Here is a 23206-nt window from a genome sequence, read left to right on the forward strand (position 1 = left end):
ACCACGCGGACTTTCTCTTTGGACATTTAAATCACTTACAACAAGAAATCATTATCTCTTAACAATCATTTCCAGTAAAGTGCTTCATAGATGCCACTGATTTGTCTTTATATTTTCATTGCAGGTTTTTAGCTTTGTAGCTGAGATCATGGAGTACTTATGAATAAAACTACTATGTTTACCCACAGATAGTGGATAAAAGTAGTTCAAATTTGACTTGAGTACTCTGAGTCATAGCAAGAAATAAGATGAATTACTTGTTTTATTTTATATTATTCCAAATATTTGTCAGAAAGAAAAACTTTTTAAGAGGTTTACATTTTTATATAAATAATCTGGGGTCTGAATATCACACTCTTAGTTAATTTGACAGTGATGAACTGGCATTGCCAAGAATTTTCAGAGTGAAATTTCTGTAATACATTTAAATGGTTTTTATTCTAACATCTTAATAGTCAAAACCTAATGTAAGTCTTGAGTTTTTTCTTATTATCTTCTCTCAGCTCATCAGTGATCGCTTTTTACATAGTTAGGTACAGTGTAACTTGTAAGGGAGTAAAATATTACATTTTCTGTCTAAACACTTGTATCTAACCCAAGTGCAAATAGATGTACTAATATTGCATGCCCAGGGCTTGAATCCCAGACAGGATTATGGCTCAAATTATGTCTTACATACACAGTAAAGACTTTTTCCAGAATTCAGCATGTTTTATACATTTTCCTTCTTCTAATATATTAGTACTCTCAACTTGGGGTAAGTAAACAAGCTAATGTAAAGAGGTAGTCAGTATTCTTGGTGGAAATTCTGAACTTTATTCAGCAAAAATTGTTTGCATTTTTTCCTGGCCTCTTTGCATATTTATTGTCTGCAGTAGTTACTAACACGATTTGCCAGATATTCCCAGCTTTCCCCACCCCAAGCACATTGTTGGACTGCTCTTCTGGTTTTGGGTGGAGCCAAAGTGCCCAGTTAGTTCTAGCCAATACATTATGAGCAAGATGGCTTACGTTGTTACTTGGGTGGAGCATTTAATTGTAGGTGTAAAACCCTCCAGAGTTCTCTTTTCCTCTGATACCTACCAGAAGCATTCAAGATGATGGTTGTTTTGCCAGCCTGGTTGCTGAATTACAAACATGAGCAAGAAATAAACCTTTGTTGTTTTTAACCCACTGAGATTTGGGAGTTGCTTATTACCAGGAATAACCCCAGCCTTACTCTGACTGATGCAGTTGCTAGATATGACATTGAATATATTTTGTCATTGGAAATACAGAGTTGCATATTTTGAAGGCTTAGAAATTGGTTAAAATTACTGAGCTCAGTATGCAGTTCATCGGCATATAGTGGAGTAAGTGGTTTTAGGAAATGATATAGTGTAGGTTAAAAACACAGTCAATGGAATTAAAATGCCAGATTTGTATCCTTGTGAAATTACTTTATTTCTCTAAACCTCAATTAGGTTATCCAAAAAATAGGGGTTCTATTTTACTACTTACTTTATAGCATTATTGTAAGGATTAAATGAGGTAATATGTGTAAAAAGTTTTGTACAGAGCCTGGCACATGTGTTTTCATTAAATGGTAGAAAGTGATAATAGTGGAGGTAGGAATATTAATAGGACTATTAGGAATAAAGTTTCCAAATCAGATCACACTTGAGAGAATCAGAGAATCCTAGAGAGATTGAAGAGATTATAGAGATGATTTAACCTTTGAAAGTCATCTCTGCACATCTTTGCCAGGGAAGCAGGCTCAGTGCAACTTGAGGCAGTCCACTTCTTAATTGAGCATTCCTTATTCTGAGCTAACGTGGGCTTCCCTATAACTTCTCCCTATTGGTCCTAGCTCTCTTTCTAGAACAATCATTTGAATCATCACTCTTTCACATAACACCCCTTGAAATTTTTGAATATCGCTTTTTGGTCGTTTCATTTTCTCCTCCAGCATCTCACTTTTTCAGCCTCAAGTCCTCTTTGCCATTCCTGGTCCTGGCATAGTCCTAATTGCCTTCCTTTGGATGTCTTTGAGTTTATCAAATTGGGATTCTGCAAACTGAACAAAATCATCTCAACAGTTTGGACTACACTTCGGACTACAGTAGGCCATTGACTAGAACTCTGTGTGATTCAAGTGTAGCTTGAATCACATTTTTTTCTCGATACTCATATCCCACTAATGGCTTGTCTTTGGCTTTTGGTCACCTAAAACTGTCACCATCTTTCTTCTGGACCACTTATACAGCCTCCTAAGTAGTCTCCCTGCATCCATTTGTACTTTTCCACCACAACCCATACCAATTCCCTACAAAGCAGTCAGACTAACCTTTTCTAAACACAGACCTGACTGTGACACCCTCATATTAAAACCCCACAATGGCTTCCCATTATTCACTGGGTAAAGGCCAGAATCTTTCAATGGCCTGCAAGGCTTGAGTGGCTTGGCCTATGCCTGCTGGCCCAACCTAATTTTGTCCAATTTTCCCTCTAGACATCTGTGCTTGAGTCACAGTGGCTTCCTTTCCTTTTCTCAAATCTGTCTGCCTCAGAGTCTTTTCCCATTGTTCCCTCTTCCTAGAATGCGTTCTTCTACTTTGCCTTCTCCCTTGCCTGGTTAAAACTTAGCCATCCATTAGATTTCCTTTCAAGCGTCACATCCCCTAGGAAACCCTCAAGTCCCTATCCATAAGCACATAAGTATATCCATAAGTATTCTCATAAGCACCATCTAACTTCAAACAGTTACACATTTTTGTGTGATTATCTGACCGATTTTGGTCTCACCCTCCACACTGTAACTTCTAGGAGGGCAGTAACTCTACTTTTGCTCATCATTGCATTTCGTGCCAGGATCTGACACAAACTGGATCTTGGTAAATACTTGTGAAAGAGATAGTGTTGTCTCAACCAGTCTTCTTGACTATCAAAATCTTTCTGAAGCTTTGTCGTTCAGCCTATTTTCTCTCTCAGCCCAATGTCGTCCATAAATTTGAAAAGTATGCTCACTGCCCCTGCAGAACATTAATCACAACCTAAAATAAATAATAGCTGAATATAAAGTCCTTTGGTCCTCCATTAAAAATCTTCTACCAGGTTAATATTGATCAACAGCCAATTTAAAGTGATATGATTATAGAGGAGGAAAAACCTTTTTTCTCTGTCCTCTTAGGTTCTGCACAAGACCCTGAATATTAAACTGACAAAAGACAAGTTAACAAAAGAAAAGCATGCAGATTTTATTTGTGTGCAGTGCAGATACACGTGGGAGAAGCTCAGTGATGAGTGACTCAAAGGGGTGGTTAGAAGTTGAGGCTTATATAGCATCTTAACACAAAACAATAAATTTGTAGACAAGTGTCAAGACAAAAGAAAGAGGAGTTTAGGCTTTTAGGAGTGGCAAACCATGGGAGGGTAAATATATGGGGAAAACTAATGGAAGATAAGGGTTGTTTTAGTAAAGTTTGTTTTGTAGATTCCTCTCAGTGCTATCTTTGGGCTTCTGATAGTCTCTGGTGATTGAGTCGTACTCTATACCAGCAAGGCACATTCTCCCCAGGAAATTTTGTCTTGCTTTGAAGTAGAAAGAGACAGGTCAGAGAACCTTTCTGAATCCACTGTTTCTCAAGTGTCTTCAGCTCAAAATAATCAATATGCCAAAGCTACATATTTTGGGTGGCATGTTCAGAACCCCAACATGATGACTCTAAATTAAATTTACAAATGGGCCAGTACTGTCCTACTTTTAATGCATGATAATTCAACCACTGACATATGATTTGGGGGATATGTTTCACACTTATGTGGAGCTAACCCGCACCCTTTGTCCATGGCAGGCATTGCTAGTGGATCACAGTCCTCTTGTCCCTGATCCCCACCATTAACTTAAAATCCTTCTTAACAAGACACTCCAGACAATAGTACCACTCAGAATTAGCATGTGATTTATAATCCATTTGTCTTCTTTGAGCTAGAATTTCCACTATTCTCTTAGTCAGCTCAATTATCGAATGGACTCTATTCCTAGCCCTACATAACACTCTCTAACTGAAATTGTCACCTTGCCAAAATCTCCTACTCTAAAAGTCATCCTTCCCCTTCTGTAAAAACCTTCCTTGACTGAAATGAGATTAGGACTGCTGCTTCTCCACAACCCTGACTCCATTCTCCATGTCAATCGTGATTAAAATCCTACAATGTTAAATGACAGGCATGATATATTTTTAAATTAATTAACATGAGTTCTGCCTGTGGCAATGGCAGATTTGGTTGTTTCACACTGAACTTCCTTCTGAGAAAACCAGAAAAGCCAGACAAAATATGAGACTTATTTGATTGAAGCCATTGGAGAACTTCCAAGACAGAGAGAGTTTACAGGGCCTTGCTCCAAAAAAGTAGGGAAGCCAGGAGAGACAGCCTGCATGTTGTGATACTTTTCTCAGGAAAAATTCCACTTTAGAAAGTAGAAGCTGAGAGGCTGAGACACTGAACATAGCCTTCAACAGCCTCATGGGCTTGGGGGACAAAAATTAGAGCTCAGGACCTATGAAGAGAAGAGGCCATAGTAAGTTCCAAAGTGCTACACCTTAGAAAGAAAAATTAACCAGAAGTAAACCAGCTCTCTGGAGGACTAATACACATTTATTCTGAACCATTCTAATGGCTGATCACCTTCTGACCCTACCCTAACTGCCTGCCAGAAGCAAAAAAATCACATCTAGAGGAAGAAAACATTTTTATAGTAACCCACTTAAAAATTTAAAAGCAAGTAAAATTAATTTTAAGAATATATATATTTTGATCCTATATAGCCAAAATATTATCATTTTAACGTGTTAGTTCTTGGCAGGAAAATTTTTTCTCTACCAACTTAGGTTCAAGTGATGGGATCAGAGGGCTGTGAATTAACTGACAACAGATTAACAGGAGAAGAAGTTTATTATATGTGCATGTGGAAGCATTCTATAAGGAGTGACTCTGAACAGCCAGGGGCCAGGGTTTGTGTATCAGCTTAAGGGGGTCGGGGAGTGGTTAGGGCTTCAGTGGGAAAGAATGGAAGGTCCTGATACGGCTTATTTACACCATTTCTGGGAACATTCAGTTGCTTAAAGTCAGTCGCCTCCTTGACTGGAGACTTTCCCAGAGTTGGGGGTTTGTAGCAGCTGACTCTTGAAAAGTTCTGCTTTAATCAGACAAGGGAAATTCAGATGAGATTTCTGTCTGCATCTGTCCAAATGTTTTCAGTTTAAAGCAGTCTTTGTGCCACTCTAGTTGTTTGCTTGTCCTCTCAGTCAGTATAAAATACTGTATTAATGAGCTACTTTACAATCTTTTCTTCATTTTAAGTCCTTCAAATCCAGTGTGTGTTTATATTCACTGCATATCTCGATTCAGACTACCTCCATTTCAAGTGCTCAGTAGCCACCTGTGGCTAGTGACTACCGTATTGAACAGTGCAATTCTAGAAGGCAACTTTGAAGAATAGCTTCATGGCCTTGGAGTAGGAAAGACTTTTTAAATAGATCTGAATTTCAGTAACCCTAAAGGAGAGTACTGATAAATTAGACTTTATTAAAATTGGAGCTTACTAAAGTATACTACTTAAGAAGGTGAAAAGACATGCCAAAGAGTGGGAGAAGATACTTCCAACACAGGAAGGGCTCCAGAATATGTATGTTTAGACTATATGAAGAACCACAAATCAGTAGGAAAAAAAGAGACAATTCAAAAGAAAGCAAATATGGCCAAGAGACTTGAACAGGCATTTTACAAAAGAAGATATCCAAATAGCCAGTAAATATAGGAAAATATGCACAAACTCACTAAAAATCAGAAAAATGCAAATTAAAAATATACTGATTCTACTACACCCCATCACAATGGCTAGAACTCCATCACAGTGGCTAGAACCTACCAATAATTTTGGTTAAGGATACCAAGGAACTAGAACTCATTCTGCTGATGGGAATATAAATTGTTGTAACTACCTTGGAAAACTATTTTGGCAGCATCTCTGTAAGCTGAATATACCACATCCTTCTATCCAACAGTTACTGCCTAGATATATGGCCAGTAGAATACATACATATGTGTGCCCAGCAACATGCATAAACTGTGGGGACTCATTCAGACACCCAGAGTTGATATAAAGATTATTGTCAAATGAAAACATTTGAGCTACAGAGATGTAGAAAGAAATCTCATCTGAACTTCCCTTATCTGACTAAAGCAGATCCTCCTGAAAATACAGCTGCCATTCAGCTGCCATGAAGACAGACCGCCCATTCCCAGTAGCATCAGAAAAACTTAACAGAACCTTCCATACCTTCCCAGTGAAGCCCTCACTCTCCCAACTTTGTTAGTTGGCACATAAATTTTTATCTCTGGCTATTCAGTGAGTCACTCATTATTGAGCAACTCCCAAGTGCACATGTAAATAAACTTTATCCATTCTCCTGCCAATCTGGCTGCTGTCAGTTAATTTGCAGGCCTCCCAGCACTGGACCCAAGTTGGAAGAGGAAAAACTTTTCAACATAAACACATTCATGATAGCCTCAAGTTGCAAACAACCCTATCTCCTTCAATAGTGGAAGCCATAAGTAAATTATGATATAGTCACAAAATGGAATACTATTTACACTCAAAACCATGGATTAATTTTGCAAATGTAATATTCGAGGAAAGAAGCTCAACAGCCAAGGAACAGATATCATATGATTCCATACGTACAAAGTTGAAAAACGAGTCTACTGATTGGTAGTGTTAGAAGTCACCATCTGAGCTCCTTTGGGGGAACAGGGAGTGTAATGATTAGGAGAAAGAGTGAAAGAGGCTTCTATTCTTAGCTCAGGTGGTGATTACAGTAACTTTCAAGCATTCATTGAGCTGTACGCTTATTATTTGTGCACTTTTCTATGTATATGTTACATTTAACAAAATTATTTATAAGAACCAGTAGTGTGAGTCTTAGTCTAATATAGTAAGTTTGCTCTTTCTGGTTTTTCAACATTTCTGTATCTTCCTGTGTTTTCTTCAATTTAGCAGGTTAGCTTTCTGTAGAACAAGGACCATCTTTAGGTTGAATAGCAGCTGGAGTAACACCATGAATAATTATGATGATGGTAGCTTGGAGACATGAAAGAATGATTGCCCTCCCTGGCAAGCCCAACTTACTCACTAGAATGGTCTTAGCAACAAAAGAATTCTGATTATTTCCTCCCAGTGTTTTAAAGATAGCGTTTTACCATCTTTTCTGATCAAAAGTCCATTTATTACCCACATCAGCCTTCTATCACAATATTTTTCATTAACTGAAATGTTACAATTAACACAACCTGCAACTGCTGGGAAATAAATCTAGTCAACTAAAGATCCTGTCAACTTTCTCCAGTTCTTTGTTTTCCTATGCAACCAGCCAACACTGGGGGAAAATTAAATTGTCATTCACCTCACAGAGCCTTCTTTTTAGCATATCATTGTTTTATTTGATTCATGAACATAAAGCAATAACCAAACTTTGAAAAGAAAATGGAAATCAGTACATAAATATGACATCTGATAATCTGACACACTTAATGATGAAAATGATACCCTGTAGTTATTCTTTACAAAAGCCCAGAGAGCTAAATTACAGCATTAAATTAAACCCCACCTACTTTTTCTGCACCATTAAGTCCCAATCATTCTGTAGAAAGGTTTAGATGGTTTTATTTTGTGTTCTAATTTTAAGGCAATTATTCTCTAGTTGAAGTTAGAAAAGGCTGCAAAGTTTTATGCTGCTGATTTGCTAAGAATTTAGTTACAAAGCATTTAACACAGAGTTGTCTTTAACTCTGTAAAAGATGTTATATAAAGTTGCTTGAATCTTTTTCTGTAATTTCAAATAATAATAACTGCTGACTCCATTACTATTGCTACATCTATCACTACTGACTCCATCTCTCTAGCAGGAACTGAGTGGTGAGAGTTTCCTTATGCTATATTATTTTATTTAACCCTTACCACAACCCAGTGTTGTCAGTCCCATAATTCCAGTATTCCAGGTGAGGAAACAGAGGCAAAATTTAACCCAGAGGTTGCAAGGCTAAAAGGAAATTTGAGCTCAGATCAAAATCTGTGCAATTTAAATTATGTGCTATGTTGGTACCCCAAATACATGTCTAATGTCCAGCTCCAAACTGGGTTATCAACTTATTTTCTGTTGTGGTGGTGATAGTTGCTGCTGTTACTACTGTCCCACCCTAGCCATTTGTTCATCCAGATATGCAACATAAGAATATATTAATGTTCCATTTTGTGATCTTCCAAGCCTTGCTGGGTTTTAGGAAACCAATTCTAGAAGTCGAGATGGTTGATCTAAAGTCATGGGATTTTTCTCTTTGATTCCCTGTTGCCTCCCCATTACTCCTTGTACAGTGCTCTGCACATGAAGTGTCTGTGAATTCTCAGCAATAGGATTTCCCTTGTAAACATGGTTTAAATGTGAATTTAATTTGTTCATCTGAGAGGCCCATTATATTAGAAACATTCATCTCTGAAAGATGGCCCCGAATCAGATATTCTGTGGTTCCCATTCTCCCTGTCTATTTGGAATCGGTCCTTATGCAATAGATTTTTTTGTGTGTGAGAACCTAGCACCTTTATTCTGTGCTAGAGCTGTTAGTATGAAATACTCGTTACATATTATTTTATTTTTAAATTTTTATATCTGAAATAATACTCCTTCTGTAGGGGAGGAAAACTTTTCCTTCTATCCTCCTAGGTTCTCCTGCAAATTACACTGACAAAAGACAAATTAACAAAACAAAAACAAACCAGCTTACTAACAGGTGCAGTGTACAGACATATGCAAGTACTCAGTGATGAGTAACTCAAAGGAGTGGTTAGAACTTGGGCTTATACAGCATCCGAAACAAAGAGCAATAAAGTTTGTAGAAAAGTGGCAAGACAAAGGAAAGGGACTTTGAATCTCTAAAGGTGGCAGACTGTGGGAGGGTAAGTATAGGGGGAAATTGATAAAAGATGAGAGCTAGTTAGTAAGGTTTGTTATTTAGATTCCTCTGGTGTCATCTCTTATGAGTCTAGAGTTGTCACCAATGATTAAGAATCATCCTACCCTTCCTGAAAGAGATAGGGGAGCAGAGAGTTTTTCTTATGTCTGCTTCTTCTCATTGCCTCCAGCTCAAAATAATCATTCTGTCAAATTGGCATATCTTGAGGGTGCATATTTTGAACCCCTTCACTCTTTGTATACTTATTTATTGTCTTTCTCCACCTCTAAACTGTGAGCAGGGACTGAGGCTTGATCACCACTCTGTTGTCAACACCCAGAACTCCCAATATAAAGGGGCATAGAGTAGGCATTCAGATATTTTTTTATTGTTCCCCAAAGATAAGAAGGTAAAACCTTCTTATTTGGAGGGACAGTTGTTCCCCCTGCATCTTCAGTGATATTTATTTAGAATGAGAAATCCTCATTTTATGTGTATCCTTCTGCTGGGTAAAATAATATTTATGTCTCCCATAGAAGTGTAGAGGTCCTAAAGGACCTCCTGAGATATACCATAACTTTATACAGTTTTCTCAGCCTTTATTTTTCTCATGGGAAAATATACTCAACAGATGTAATTCACCTGTGCACACTTTGGTGGCCATGAGTCAGGACCCTGCTCAAAAACCCAGCAAAAGCCCAGAAGTGGCCTTTGGCCTACCTTGGGTCTTAAGCCTGTCTCCATATTGAAAGTGCAGGAAGACTTATCCCTCCAAACCACATGAAGTGGTCTACACAGAGGAAAGAAGAGCTAGATTCTCAGAAGAGGGAGAAGAAAAGTATGTCAGCCAACCAAAATCATAGCTACCACAAGACGTACTACTGGGTAGGCTTGAACTCTTCAACAGCTCCCTCTGTTCATATTTACTGAGTGACTATTATGTGACACGTATACTCTTAACTTACCACTTTTCTTCGGTGTAAATGGGAGTGATGTTGAGAGTATTTTGAATTATTTTCAGTGTATTTTTTTTAGGGAAATTATTTACATATTTCCGTAATGAACCTATTTTAGTGACATTACAACAAATATAATATCTGATTGGAACACACTAGTTAACAATGTTTATTTGCATTCTTACTAGATTCCAAGCACAAAAAAAGAGGATTTTACCCCCAAAAAGATTGAGAATTACTGTTTTAACAGATGAAACTCCAGACTGTATTGCAAAGATCTGCCACACAAAATATAATCATCATTTTATAGTTATAACTATGATTTTAAGAGCAAGAAACAAACTATTAATAAACCAATCTTGTGTTAGACACCTTGACATTTAAATTGACTTCATGCAAATAAAATAAGCAAACTGAATTTTCTTATTTGCTCTTCTTATTTGCTCATCAGACACTATATAGTGCATTTCACATTCGCATCTTAAAAATATAGTAAGAAAATTTTCATCTCTTTGTGTCTTGTATGCCTGTTCCTGCTGAACTACACAACCAACCTGGATGACACTAAACTGAGAGAAATTTCACATCACTTCTTTGTCTTCATTTTATTATTGTGTGGTCTTTCCAGGTGGTTGATTTTGTATGTCTTAATTGAAGCATTCTGAAGTTACTACACATTTCACCTACTTAAATGAAACTACTTCTTCTGGCACAAAAATAGCAAGGGAAATAATTGAAATCTTCATGCCCATGGTCCAGATCGTAAGAAAGTTTTCACTTTATCCTGACCTGACTTTGAGTATTTAGGGAAAATGCTCAATTTGTAGCTTTAGCTAATGGCACTACAATGTCACACTCTCTGTTTAACATTCAGCTTTGTTAATCAAGAAAACCAGATTGGCTCTCTGCATGTTGATGAAATTGATTACAGCTGTAGGCCTTGATAGCATTTTTTTCAAGTGTCTCTAATTAATCAGACAATGCTTGATTAGTTTTTTCTGTTTTGAGGAGATAAACTGACTTCCTTGAGAAATTTCACCCTAAAATGATTCCACTCCAATGAAAGGTAAAGGATAAGTGAGTCACTGCTTAGTTTTCCATGACTCTGAGACCTTTTATCTTCCAGCAACTAAAAAAAAAAAGAAAGAAACTTTTTGAAAAGCTGATTAAAACGTAATATTTAAACTTCTTTTCACATACCCACATGAATACATCTCCTAGAGAAGGCCGTGTGTTCCCTCTGAGCTTTTAGCCTGGCCTCCCCTCTACTGCAGAGCATCTTCCAACTTTCTGATTGTAACCATTCTTTGTCAAGTTATGTCATTGAATTGTCAGAACTGACATTGCAGATTTCAGCCCAGGAACAATTTTGTTTTAATAATCAGGCTCGTGAATGATGTGGTAAAAATAATCAGCCACCACCTAATTTTTTTAGTCATATGTATAGCATTAGATAAAGCAGCTGTTATTTATGCAAATGAAATCTTGACAATTTCCAGGAACATTACCAACATTTATAAAGACCCAAAACGTTCTGCTTTCGTCGCTGAAGCTGATATTTCCAATGCGGAAGGCTGCTAGGATCAGCTCAGATGGTGCGTGTTGGCATGAGGAAGGCACCCCATTTTCCTCTCTCCTACTCCACTGGTTGAGGGGCCAATCAAGACTCCTGTTTCCAGTAAGATCTTGTCACCTAAAACACTTTTTTATAGATATTTTTAAGTTGTGTTTCAGAAGAATTTTCTTATAGATTCCATCAAATTGGAAGCTCTTGAAGAGCAAGAATCTGCCTTTTAAAAAGAAAGTCGTTTTTTAAAAAATTCCAACCAGAGCAGAAAGACAAATGTGAGAAACAAGTCTTACTCTTCCTACCCGCAAGCCCACATCCCTACTCCCAGGTGTGATGACATTTGACAGTTTCTTGGGCATCCTTCAGAAACTTTCTCTTGCATATAAAAGAAAATATGTTTTGTTTATTTATTTTTTCAACATAAATGGGATGAGACTCTATACTATTCTACAACTAGCTTTTTAGATTTTTATTGAATGGATTTTTGGATCTCTTTATGAATTTGCACATACAGATTGACATATTCTTCATTAACTTCTGGGTATTATTTCACTGTTTGATCTACTATAATTTATTCAGCCAGTTCTCTGCTGATGGGCATTTCAGTGGTTTCCAGCTATTTTGTTACTGTAGACAGTGCGATAGTAAACATCTTCATGCATATATCTTTATGAGCTGGGGCACGTATGTGCTTATAAGTTTCTAGCAGTGAGATTACTTGGTCAAAAGTAATTTTGATAGGTATTACCAAATTGTTCACTAGTTTATATTTCTAAAGCCCACACTGAGTTTTATCAAACTTCAGAGCTTTTTCAAAGCTGCTCTGTGTCAATAGTGTCTCATTATTTTTAATTTGCATTTCTATAATTGTATACCTGGTCAAATATCTTCCCATATTTGGAGGAGGCAGAAAGCATTGATGTGTCTTTTCTTCTGATATGCCTATTCATATCTTTGGCTACTTTCCTGGAAGCTTGTCTTGTATTTGTTCAGTATCCTCATACATCCAATATATGGTTGGGCACATGGATACTCAATAACTATTTGAATTTAACTTACATAGTATATGGGACACATAAAAAGAATCTAAAATATTCCTTGTTAGAGTGTAAGACTCTTGAGGTATACTGCCACCTCTAGAGACCTTCACTCACACAGGATGACAAAAACAAGATGTATTCTTAGGAGACTGCTGTTCGTTACAATCTTATTTTGATACAATGGGAAGTGAATTTTGCCAAGGGGATGGTTCCATGGTCCTCATATATTTTCATACACATATGTATTAAATTTCAAAAATAAAATTACTATTTCTTGCCTAGATTATACAACAACAAACTCCTAACTGATCTTTGTGTCTCCTCTCTTATTCCCCACCAATCCATCAATGCCACTATGATGTTTCTAAAATGAAAATCCAAGATTCTTCTGGCTTAAAATCCTTCAATAGATCCCCAGGGCCTTCAGAATAAAGTAGGCACTGTTTAACTTTCCATATACAATTCTTCAGTAAGTGTAGTGTCTCCTCAGTCAACACATGTATAAACACTCAGTGCCATCATTTCGCACTGCAGAGGTACCTCATGCTCTGTACTCCTTTCTGCTGTAGTGCATGCTGTTCCTTTTAGACTATCCCTCCATCTTTTCTCTATCTTGTGTCCTCATTCTCATCCTTCAGGAGGAATTCTTACATCACTTTTGCTAAAAAGCCTTACTATAACCATTCTCCTAACTGTAAGAGGTTCCCTGGGCTGACCTCTGTTTAACAATACTTACTTTATTCTCTTATAAGTGTTGGTCTAACAGTCTGTCTCTAGGAGCCTGAATTCCTCAAGGGCTGGAATCGTGTCTTACTTCTCAATACCCAGCATAAGGTCTGCAACCCTGTGGGGGCTCAATAAACATTTATTCAATGTAAAATTATAAAGCAGCTATGCTGATAACAGAATAGAGAAGCCTTTTTCCATGCCATTTCAAGTAGATAGGATATTATGGTTCATATGCTGTAGTTGAATTTGATGGCTGATGCCTGGATTTGTGCCTCCAGAGTTGAATTATCTGCTATATCTAATGAGTCAGTGTCTGTAAAATGGTCTCAAAGATGCTATGTCATTAATATTTTCTTAACCTTAGGGAAAATACTGCCAAACAAAAAAGATACTCAGTTCAGCAGAGAATGCACGAAGTATATTTAATAGAGTAAGAGCAGTTAATGATTTTTGTGATTTCTTGGAGCATTGAGCAGTTGAAGGGAGCTGGATCCTCTCTGTTTTATGGCTTTTCTGGCAAAGACATGGGCAGAAGAGGTGATTTTGTAGGGACCAGAAGAAAGAAAGAATATGGTTTTCCTCTTGTATGAGTGTTTGTTGCTTATCTCTAAATAAACATGGATTGATGTGAGATAAAAACACAGTAATTGTTTATGTAATGTATTTCCCAATTTTTGTTACAGAAGAGACACATTCCTATTCCAGATGTCACCATAATGTAAACATCCTCTGGGAACACTTTTAGGAGGAGAGAAGGAATGTTTGGGAAGAATGATTCTCATAATGTTCTCACCAAGCGGCCTTCTCTTACTCCTGTTATTCCTCCCACTGCTCTCAGAGCATGTTCTCTTGACCTCCTCTCTACCAGGTCTTCCTCAGAAAACTGATCCATTTTCCAGTCTTTTCACTCTCACCTATATATCTTTCTCTTAAAGCTCTGGCCTTCCTACAAGTATCCATTCAGTAAATCAACAAACATTTATTGAGTATCTAGTATGTAGCAAGCCCAAGGTGAAGAAGACAGACATGATTTCCTGCCTTATGGAGCTTATAGTCTAGGCACAGTTCCTCTTAAGGAGGCCCTCTTTCATTCTGGATTCTGGTCACAGTTCCTCCCCTGTCTCTTAGGGCTTGGGGTAGAGTTTGGGGAAGCCGTCAGATTCTATACTATCCCTATAACTACTCTTACCTCTGTAATGTGCCAAATGTTTTCTGTTGGGACATTAACTGACAGTAAACTGGCAGCAGGCTTAGAACTCAGGCAAGGCTTCTCTGAAGTAAAATTTGCACTGAAAGATAAAGTAAACTAGATGTCTTAGTCTATTGGGGATGCTATAACAGAATACCGTAGACTAGGTGGCTTATGAGCAACAGAAATTTCTTTCTCATAGTTTTGGAGGCCAAAATCAAGGTACTGGCAGATTCCTTGTCTAGTGAGAGCCCTCCTCCTGGTTCATAGAAAGCTATCTTCTCATTGTGACCTCATATGGCAGAAGAGACAAGGGAGCTCTCCAGATTCTCTTTTATAAGACACTAATCCCATTCATGAGGGTTCTACCCTCATGGCCTAAGCATGTCCCAGAGGCCCTACTTCCAAACACCACACCTAACCAGCGTTAGGCTATTATGGGAAAAGAGACTAAGGATGTGGCTCTCCCTCTGAAGCCTGGGAGTAGAGTAGCAGTAACGGTGAGGGAAAGGCTCAAAAATATGCTGTAGAAATGGGATCAAACTACGCAAAGCATTAAGGCAATGTAGTGATTTGGGATTTTGCCCTAAGAACAGATTTTGAAAAGTTCACCTCTAGATTGGATTAGAGGGAGTCAAGGTTGGCTGGGGGAAGGACAAGGGAGAGATTCTAAAAGCATAGACTAGGATGGTAGCAGATGGGTTTGGAGCTATGTCAGCATACTGAAAAGCTAAGGCTGGGGCCTGGTAATGGATCATAAATATTTCTAGGACATCTTCACATAGGGAAACACCCAAGAACTCAGATTCTTCATGTGCTAAACCAAACTCCTATGTCATCCCAAACTGGTTTCCTCTCCCTAATTTCCCAGTTCATTCAGTGGTGCCAACACTGTTTTATTCCCAGATTACCAGACTTTATAAACTTCCTCATTATCTCTTCAGACTAGTTTCTACCATGTGACAGGAAGTGTGTTCAGCAGTAGCATCTGAGTTTCAATTCTTTTGGCTTCTATTTTCTTTGTGGGGCTATCTCTCTTTTTCAGATCTGGTTTCAAAAGTTCTAGGGAAACACAATGATTGGCCCAAATTAGGTCAGGTGTCTACCCCTGGACCAATTAAGTGACGCTATGGGCTCATGTAGAAACATGGTAATTCCCAGAGTCAAATGGTCAGAGGGAACTGGTCCAAGGAGAAGGGAGAATAAGGAGTTCTGCAAAGACAGTTCATTAACTCTCTCCTACTGTGTTTTGAAAAAATATTAGAATTGTTCCTTAGAAGTCCCAAGGGGCAAAGATAGCAGTAATAGGTGGGAATGAAAAGGAAATTTTTTCCTCAACATGAGGAGAAACTTCTTAATAGTCAAAGATATTTGAATATGAAATATGGTCTTTGAAAGTAATAGGTACACAGTTACTGACGGTAATCATGTAAAGATTAGATAACCACTTGGTGGAAATGTTGTGGAAGGCCTTCAAAACCAGAATACTGAGAATCTGGTCAGAGACCTCCTGTGGAGACACAAGCATCTTAATACTTATTCCAGTCCAACTTAAGAGACATACAAAGGGGTTCCCAACATATGGTTTGTGTTTCCAACTTATCACTTGAGCTTCCTGCTTCAAATGAAAGGCAAATCCTATGAAGAAAAGAGTTCTACTGAGAACTCTTTTTGTATGTTTAAATTTTTTTTAAAAAGAAACATTTTCTTAGGTTTTTATATATATATATAGTATATATATACTAGTAAACATATTTCTGAAGCAGCATTCTGTTTTCTGAGGCAGAAAATTAAGTTTTTCTGTCTTGGCTATAAAGAGGCAGGTGTGTCCCCAGGTTGACCCCAGATTGTGTGTGTACCAAGCACATGATGAGAAAACAGCAGCATGTTCCTAGCAGGTAGACGAAGAAGAGTAAGACAGAGGTGAAATATAAGAGTGGGCTGCAACAGCAGCATTATTTATTGTTATGGAAACTTTCAACACTGAGTGGCACTCAGTATTCTGGACTGACAAAGAGATTCTATTGAACGGTCATACATTCAATAAATATTGAGGAAGCGCTGACTCTATGCCAGGCACTCTGCTAGGTGCTCATTAGAGTCAAATGGGGGACACTACATTCATCGAGTGATCAAACAAATCAGGATGTAATTATGAGCTGAAATAAGAGCTCTTAATGAGGAGATCACAGTTGCTCTATTAGAAGAAGTAACAAAGGAACTCAACCAGATTGGAGAGGTAGCATCAGGGAAGAGCTCCCAAGAATGTGATGGTTGAGCCAAAATAGGAAGGTTGGTTTCACCAGGCTAAGTGAGGGGAGGAGAGCATGTTCTAAAGCAGAGGGCACAGCCTGAGCAAAGGGATCGTGGCATACTCCAGGAATGGAGAGAAGCCCAGTGTGTCTGGAGCAAGGTGAGTGAAAGGGAGAACAATGGTAATGAGGTTGGAAAACATGTAGCAACAAGGCTGTGCAGAGCTTCAAAGGCCAAGGTAGAGTCTGGTCTTTCTCCCAAAACCGATAGCTTCCCAATGACATTGAAAGCTTAAAAAAGAGGTTGACAGGATCAGATTAGCGTTTTGGCTATCGTGTGGAGAACAGAGAGGTGAAGCCAGAATGAGTGACTATGAGGGGAGCAATTCTGAGCTTTTGCTACAGATAACATGAGGCAAGGCAGTCACTTGGACTTAGGTGGTGCAAGTAGAGATAGTGAGAAGGGTGGATTCAGAAGGCATTTAGGAGGAGAATGGGCAGGAATTTGCATAAGAGCCTTGAGAACATTCTGTTCACAGTTCCTTCCTCTAAGGGGTCATTCAGCAACAGCCTGCCCATTGAGGGATTTTTTTCTTTTGCAAATAAAATTTTATTGGAACATGGCCATGTCCATTCATTTCCTTATTGTTTGTTTGCTGTCACGGTACAACAGCAGAGTGGAATAGTTGCAACAGAGACCTTATGGCTTGGAAAGCCTAACATGTTTACTGTCTGGTCCTTTACAAAGAACTCTGCCAGCCATGGATTTTATTGCTGCTAAAAACATCACCTCCTTGATATTCCAAGGTGCAGAAGTTCTTAATTCAGAGCCCAGAAGTCCATGAATGGGCCTCAGATAATCTCTGATCTCCTAAAATTGAAAGCAAAATTTGGTATTTACAATCATTTTTCTGGGAAAAGAGTTTTCACCGGCTTTTAGAAAGAAATTGTGAATTCTCCCCAAAGTGAGATATATCCTATTCCTTTCTTCCCACTCTGTTCCCTAGCCATAGAAAACTCAAACTTCTTTCAGTGGATAAGAAATGTGCACTGGTACCAAGTGATAAATATTATTATGTATTGGATAGAAATTTCTGCAAACTGCTAAATTCCTAATATAAGATCTCTTGTATAAATATTTCACACTGGACTGACTCCTCTGATCCAGAGCTTTATGATAGCAGGTAGCTCAGTGCTGTAAATGAGAGCTATACAATAATTATTGTCATGTTTTATCGTGACAATAATTACTCTCACAAGTAAACATTTAAATGTATACAAGATTATAGACAGTTTCCTTATAAGGGAATTTCTTCAAAGGAACAAAGAACTGATCAGCTCACAGCAATCCATGTTCTAGTGTCATTTTCTGTTGGCTAGAATGCTTCTTCCTGTCTGACCACAAGCTCTCTGATTCCCCAGGGTCTGACACACAGCAGTTCAATAAATGGTTACTGTATATGTAGAAAGATGATCAGGGTATCTGTTGCTCTCATATCATGTATGTATTTGTATATGTGTCTGTATGTGTGTACACACATAAAACGTATTTATAGGAAGTACCTTAATGAAATAAATGTGTATAAAATTCTCCTATACACAAAACCCTGTTTTTAACGGAATGAACTGAAACCATAGTCTATCTTAACTGAGAACATTATCCTCAGTTATAAAATATCTGAGTCAGCTCTGATTCAGTTCATGCTCACTGCCTTGCTTTGAAAAGCTGGCATGCAAGTTAGATGAAAAGAATCTGGTGTTAGGGGTGGAGGGACCAGATTTTAATATTAGATAAATCTGTCCATTGTGAAAATTAACAAGATGGCATTTATTCTTCATCTGCACTGTATTTTTTATGTGGTATTTGAAGTGAATTCGTTGTCTTGACTCTTGAATAAAACACCTTCTGGTGACAGTACTCAGCAGGTATAGGTGTGACTACAAGTTCTTTCTCTTCAATTTCAAGAGAAAAGGCCGGGGTGGGAGGCCTGCCAGCGTCTACAAAAGGGAGGAGGAGGAGGAAGCACCTGAGCGTGCTCAGAGAGCAAGCCTGACTGAAAAGGATGTTTACCCACGAAAGAAGCTGGAAGCTTTCATAACAGGCAGATAGAATCAGTCCTTGGGAGAAAAGGATTATAGTCATAGCTGAGGAAACAAACAAAACAGAGCATCAAGTCAAAAGGACAGGCAAATACAGAAGTGGTAGAACAAAGCAGATTCCAGAGCACAGGCAGCCAGGTAAGAAACAGGCCAAGGAAAGGTTCAGAAGTAAGCTAGGGCTTGACATGCTGTGAGTGAGCCAGAGCAGGGATTCCCCCTTTGTTAGATGTTTGCTGCCTGCTGTTGGGTGAGCATGGAGGTCCAAATGAGTTAATCAAGGGTCAAAACAATGGCTTAGCATTAAATATTACATACCAAAATGTAAACAGATAAGACACAGGTGCTGCACTACACATTTCTGCTTATTAACAAATCACCCAAAAAAAAAGATTGCTTTTTAAAAAATGTAATTATTAAGTATATATAAAGTAAAACATAAACAAAACAAACAAGAGAAAGATGAATATTATGTATCACTTACATGTGAAATCTAAAAAGTAATATAAATGAATGTATACACAAAACAGAAACAGATTCAAAGACGGAAAACAAATTTATGGTTACCAAAGGGGAAAGAGAATGGGGGGAAGGGAAAAATAAGGAATGTGGGATTAACAGATACAAATTACTATACATAAGATAGATAAGCAACAAGGATTTACTGTATAGCACAGGGAACTATATTCAATATCTTGTAATAACCCTATAATGGAAAATAATCTGAAATATATATATAACTAAATCACTTTGCTGTACACCTGAGACTAACATAATACTGTAAATCAACTATACTTCAATAAAAATTAAAAATAAAATAAATTTTAAATTTTTAAAACAAAACAAAAGCAATGTCACCGGGATGGGAAAAATGGTATAATATGAAGCATCTCTTCTCAGGGTGTGTTCTGTGGACTCATGATCCCAAAAGATGTAACAGTTCCAGATGCATTCAGGTAGGCAATATACATAGTCTACCTCCTCCTTCCCGGAGATTCACAGTGCGTAAAAGGCTCTCAAAAGTCCTGCAAGAAAAAAGTATTGGTTGGCTTTGTTTAGCCTGATATTTTCCAAATTTTATAGTTAACATGGGACCCTTTTTTCCAAAATACAATTTGTTAATGCTTACTTAGTAAAAAACCAAATAGATGAGTTGCTTTGATCAAAATTTCTTAGTTGTATAAAATCTTCTAAATCTTAACATGACATCACTTAAAATGACATCGCTTGTCAAGAGAATTCTAAAGTCATTTTTAAAAGATAAAATTAGATGCACCTTACACCAGAATAAACTCACACCATGTACCAGAATAAACTCCAAATGGATCAGAAATGTAAATGTGAAAAATGAAGCCATGCAAGTGACTGAAATAAAACATGCATGAATTTCTATAGAACCTGGTTGGAGGGAGGAGCTTTCTAACTATGATTCAAAATACAGAGGCAGTAAAAGAAAAGATTGATAACATCTGTGTGGCAAAAAACATCATTAGCAAATACAGATAACAAAATAAGGGAAAGAAACAAAAAATCTGATAGGAGGACAGAAGACATGAACAGACAGGGAAATATGTATAATACATACATGTATACACATATATACACTTACATATTACATAAATGGCTTAAACATATGAAAAAAATTAACTTCACTCATAATGTTCATATGAGAACAAATGCAAAAATGGAAATCAAAACTACTTTAAGATATCAGTTCTCATCTCTCAGACTGGAAAGCATTAAAAACTTGATGGCACAGAATTGTGACATGTCTGTACAGAAACCAGCACTCTCAGATGTTGCTGGTGGGAATGCTGATGGGTACAGCCCTTGTGAGCAGACTCATCTAACAAAACCAAGTAGTCCTTTACCTTTTGTTCCAGGAATCCCACTTCAAGAATTTACCTTGAAGATACATCTCCAAGTATACAAAAATAGATATGCCTAAAGTTATTTATTGTAGCATTAATTGCAATAGTCGTAAAATGTCGAAAACTTGCCCAAACAGAAGAGTGGTGGGATGAATGTCAGTATGTCTGTTGGTAGAGTCCTATGCGGCCATGAAAACAGAATGAGGAAGGAAGCTCTCTATAACTATTAGGAGTGATTTCCAGCATGTATTTTAAGTTGAAAAAAATGAAAGTGCAAAGAAGTAATTTTAGTATGCTTCCTTTTCTACTAGAAAGAAGAGGAATGAAAAAATAAACACATATCTGCTGATTTTTTGCCAAAAGAAAGATAGAAAGGAGATACCAGAACTAATGAAATTGATAGACGATAGAGGAGTGGGTGAGGATGGGTAGAAGTGATGAGGGAGTGGAAACAGACTGGAAGGGATAAGGGAAATGTAACTCTTACCTGCATATGCCTTTCTGTGTAGTTTTGACTTTTGAATTCAGTATTTTACGTACTCAATGACAACAAAAGTAATAAAAATCAACAAGAATGGAGGAAAAAACCCTAAAATGTAATACAGACAGAAGCAGATGACACTAATTGTATTTGAAATGAATAATATAACCACACTGAAGAGGTGGGAAAAAGAAATAGCTTAAATAAATTGTGAACATGGTGTTTTGACTGAATATAAAAAGAACCATAAACAGAGAATCCTAGAGAGTAGGTTTGGGGTGTTTTATTGGTTGTTTCGTTTTGTTTCCTTAATGGTTCTGAGACTACTTTTGGCATGTTTTCTGTAGTTCAGAAAATAAGTAAATGTACTGAGGCTAATGAGAGCCAGGTTCCTCAGTGTCAGAAGGGAGTTACAAACACGGAAAAAGGAAAGATGAAAAGGACTCTGTGGTATTGTATTAGTATTAGAGAGATCAGTATGAGCTCATGGTTGTAGATCAGGGGCCATCAAACTTTTCTGTAAAAGGACAGATAACAGATATTTAACTCTGTCATCATAGCACAAAAGCTGTTGTAGACAATACATAAACAACTGAACATGGCTATATTCCAATAAAACTTTACAAACACTGAAATGTGAGTTTTATATAATTTTCATGTGTCATGAAACATTACTGTTGTAATTTTTTCAACCATTAAAATGTATAAAAACTATTTTTGGTTTGCAAGCTTTACAAAAACAGGCCATGGGCTAGACTTGGCCCATGGGCACAGTTTGCCAACTCTTGTTTAGATAGAAAGCTGATGATATAGCTCATGAGCTAGCTAAGCAAATGATAGATAGATAGATAAATAGATAGATAGATAGGGGGAGAATAAATGTGATAAAATGTTTAAATTGGAGATTCCAGGTGAAGGATATATAGGAGTTCTTTGTACTTTTCTTGAAACCTTTCTGTAAATCTGATATTACTTTAAAACAAACACAAAAATCACAAAAAGAAGAACTCTGTACTTTCCATAGCTACTGCTGAGAAGGAAAAACATTAACCAAATCATTGGCGTAAGAAGTAATGTCTTGCCTTTTATAACACTTAGATTTTTCTGCATGTTCATTGACCATGAGTTGAAGCTACTACTGCCATTGTGTAGAGGTTCTAATTTGTCACTGGGGTGTCATCGTATGATAACATTGTTTTTCTTCTGTTCATCCTTGCTCTCCATCATTCTTACTGAGTAACGAGGTCACTGAGCTGGTAATTTGTATGTGACCTTGTAATTTTCTATAATGTAGGAATTTTTTGGTCTGTTATAATTAAGTGGACTAAATAAAAGGTGCTTATCAGAAAATGCCCCATTAGCTTGGAAGTCTGTGACAAATCCTTTCTGATGTTCTTAATGTGTTATTATGAAATTCAATTACACATCAAGCTCACCTTGCTTATTTCACTAGCCATAATCTAGTGCTAGCTAAGGTGAGCAGTGAGTGAAAGTATCTTAAAATAATACGAGTAGCAATTAGGTAATTTTTACATTAAGGTAGTTTTTATACAGGAAGAGTGTATGGCTTGCAAAGAAAACCTCTATCATATAGACTTGTAATCATTTTACGATCCTTTACTGGTTTAATTCCAGCAGAATCCAATTCCTACCTTGGTTTATCATTATAGGTAAAGCCATACTGTGATCTTCATTGATAATGAAGATGATAGTTGTCATAGCTGAAACTTTTTTGTGCAGCTCTGTATCCAGATCCATGCCAAATGTTTTTCATCCTTTTGTAAAAATTTAATCTTAACAACAACAACAACAACAAAAACTCTGGAGTACTATTATTATCTCCTTTTTATAGATAAGGCTTAGCGATGTTGTAAGTGACTTGGCCAAGTTACGTTAGGAAACATGGAGCCAGGATTGACCTGGAGAGCCAGTGCTCCTAATTACTGGTCAAGGCTATCTCCCACTGGAGATAAAGACAGCAGGAAATACAGAAATTTAAAAAGAAATTTTTTGGTCATGAGGAAATGTTCCTG

At 37.3% G+C, this 23206-nt stretch overlaps 1 protein-coding gene across 12 annotated transcripts in view; it reads left to right on the top strand.

Annotated features, from left to right (window-relative positions):
* CFAP20DC (CFAP20 domain containing) overlaps positions 1 to 23206 on the top strand; it is a 206738-nt gene that overhangs the window by 170332 nt on the left and 13200 nt on the right. The window contains exon 16 of one of the 12 annotated variants that reach the window (XM_032458172.1): positions 19722 to 19777. The exons of 10 other annotated variants lie outside the window; for them this stretch is intronic. In XM_032458172.1, coding sequence (XP_032314063.1) covers positions 19722 to 19743 — 22 coding nt within the window. In that variant the 3' untranslated portion in view covers positions 19744 to 19777. Of the gene's footprint in view, positions 1 to 11443; positions 11541 to 19721; positions 19778 to 23206 lie in introns of those variants that run through there. One more of the 12 variants, XM_032458171.1, reaches the window with a different exon arrangement.

Source organism: Camelus ferus, chromosome 17, assembly GCF_009834535.1.
Source record: "Camelus ferus isolate YT-003-E chromosome 17, BCGSAC_Cfer_1.0, whole genome shotgun sequence".
NCBI lineage: Eukaryota > Metazoa > Chordata > Mammalia > Artiodactyla > Camelidae > Camelus > Camelus ferus.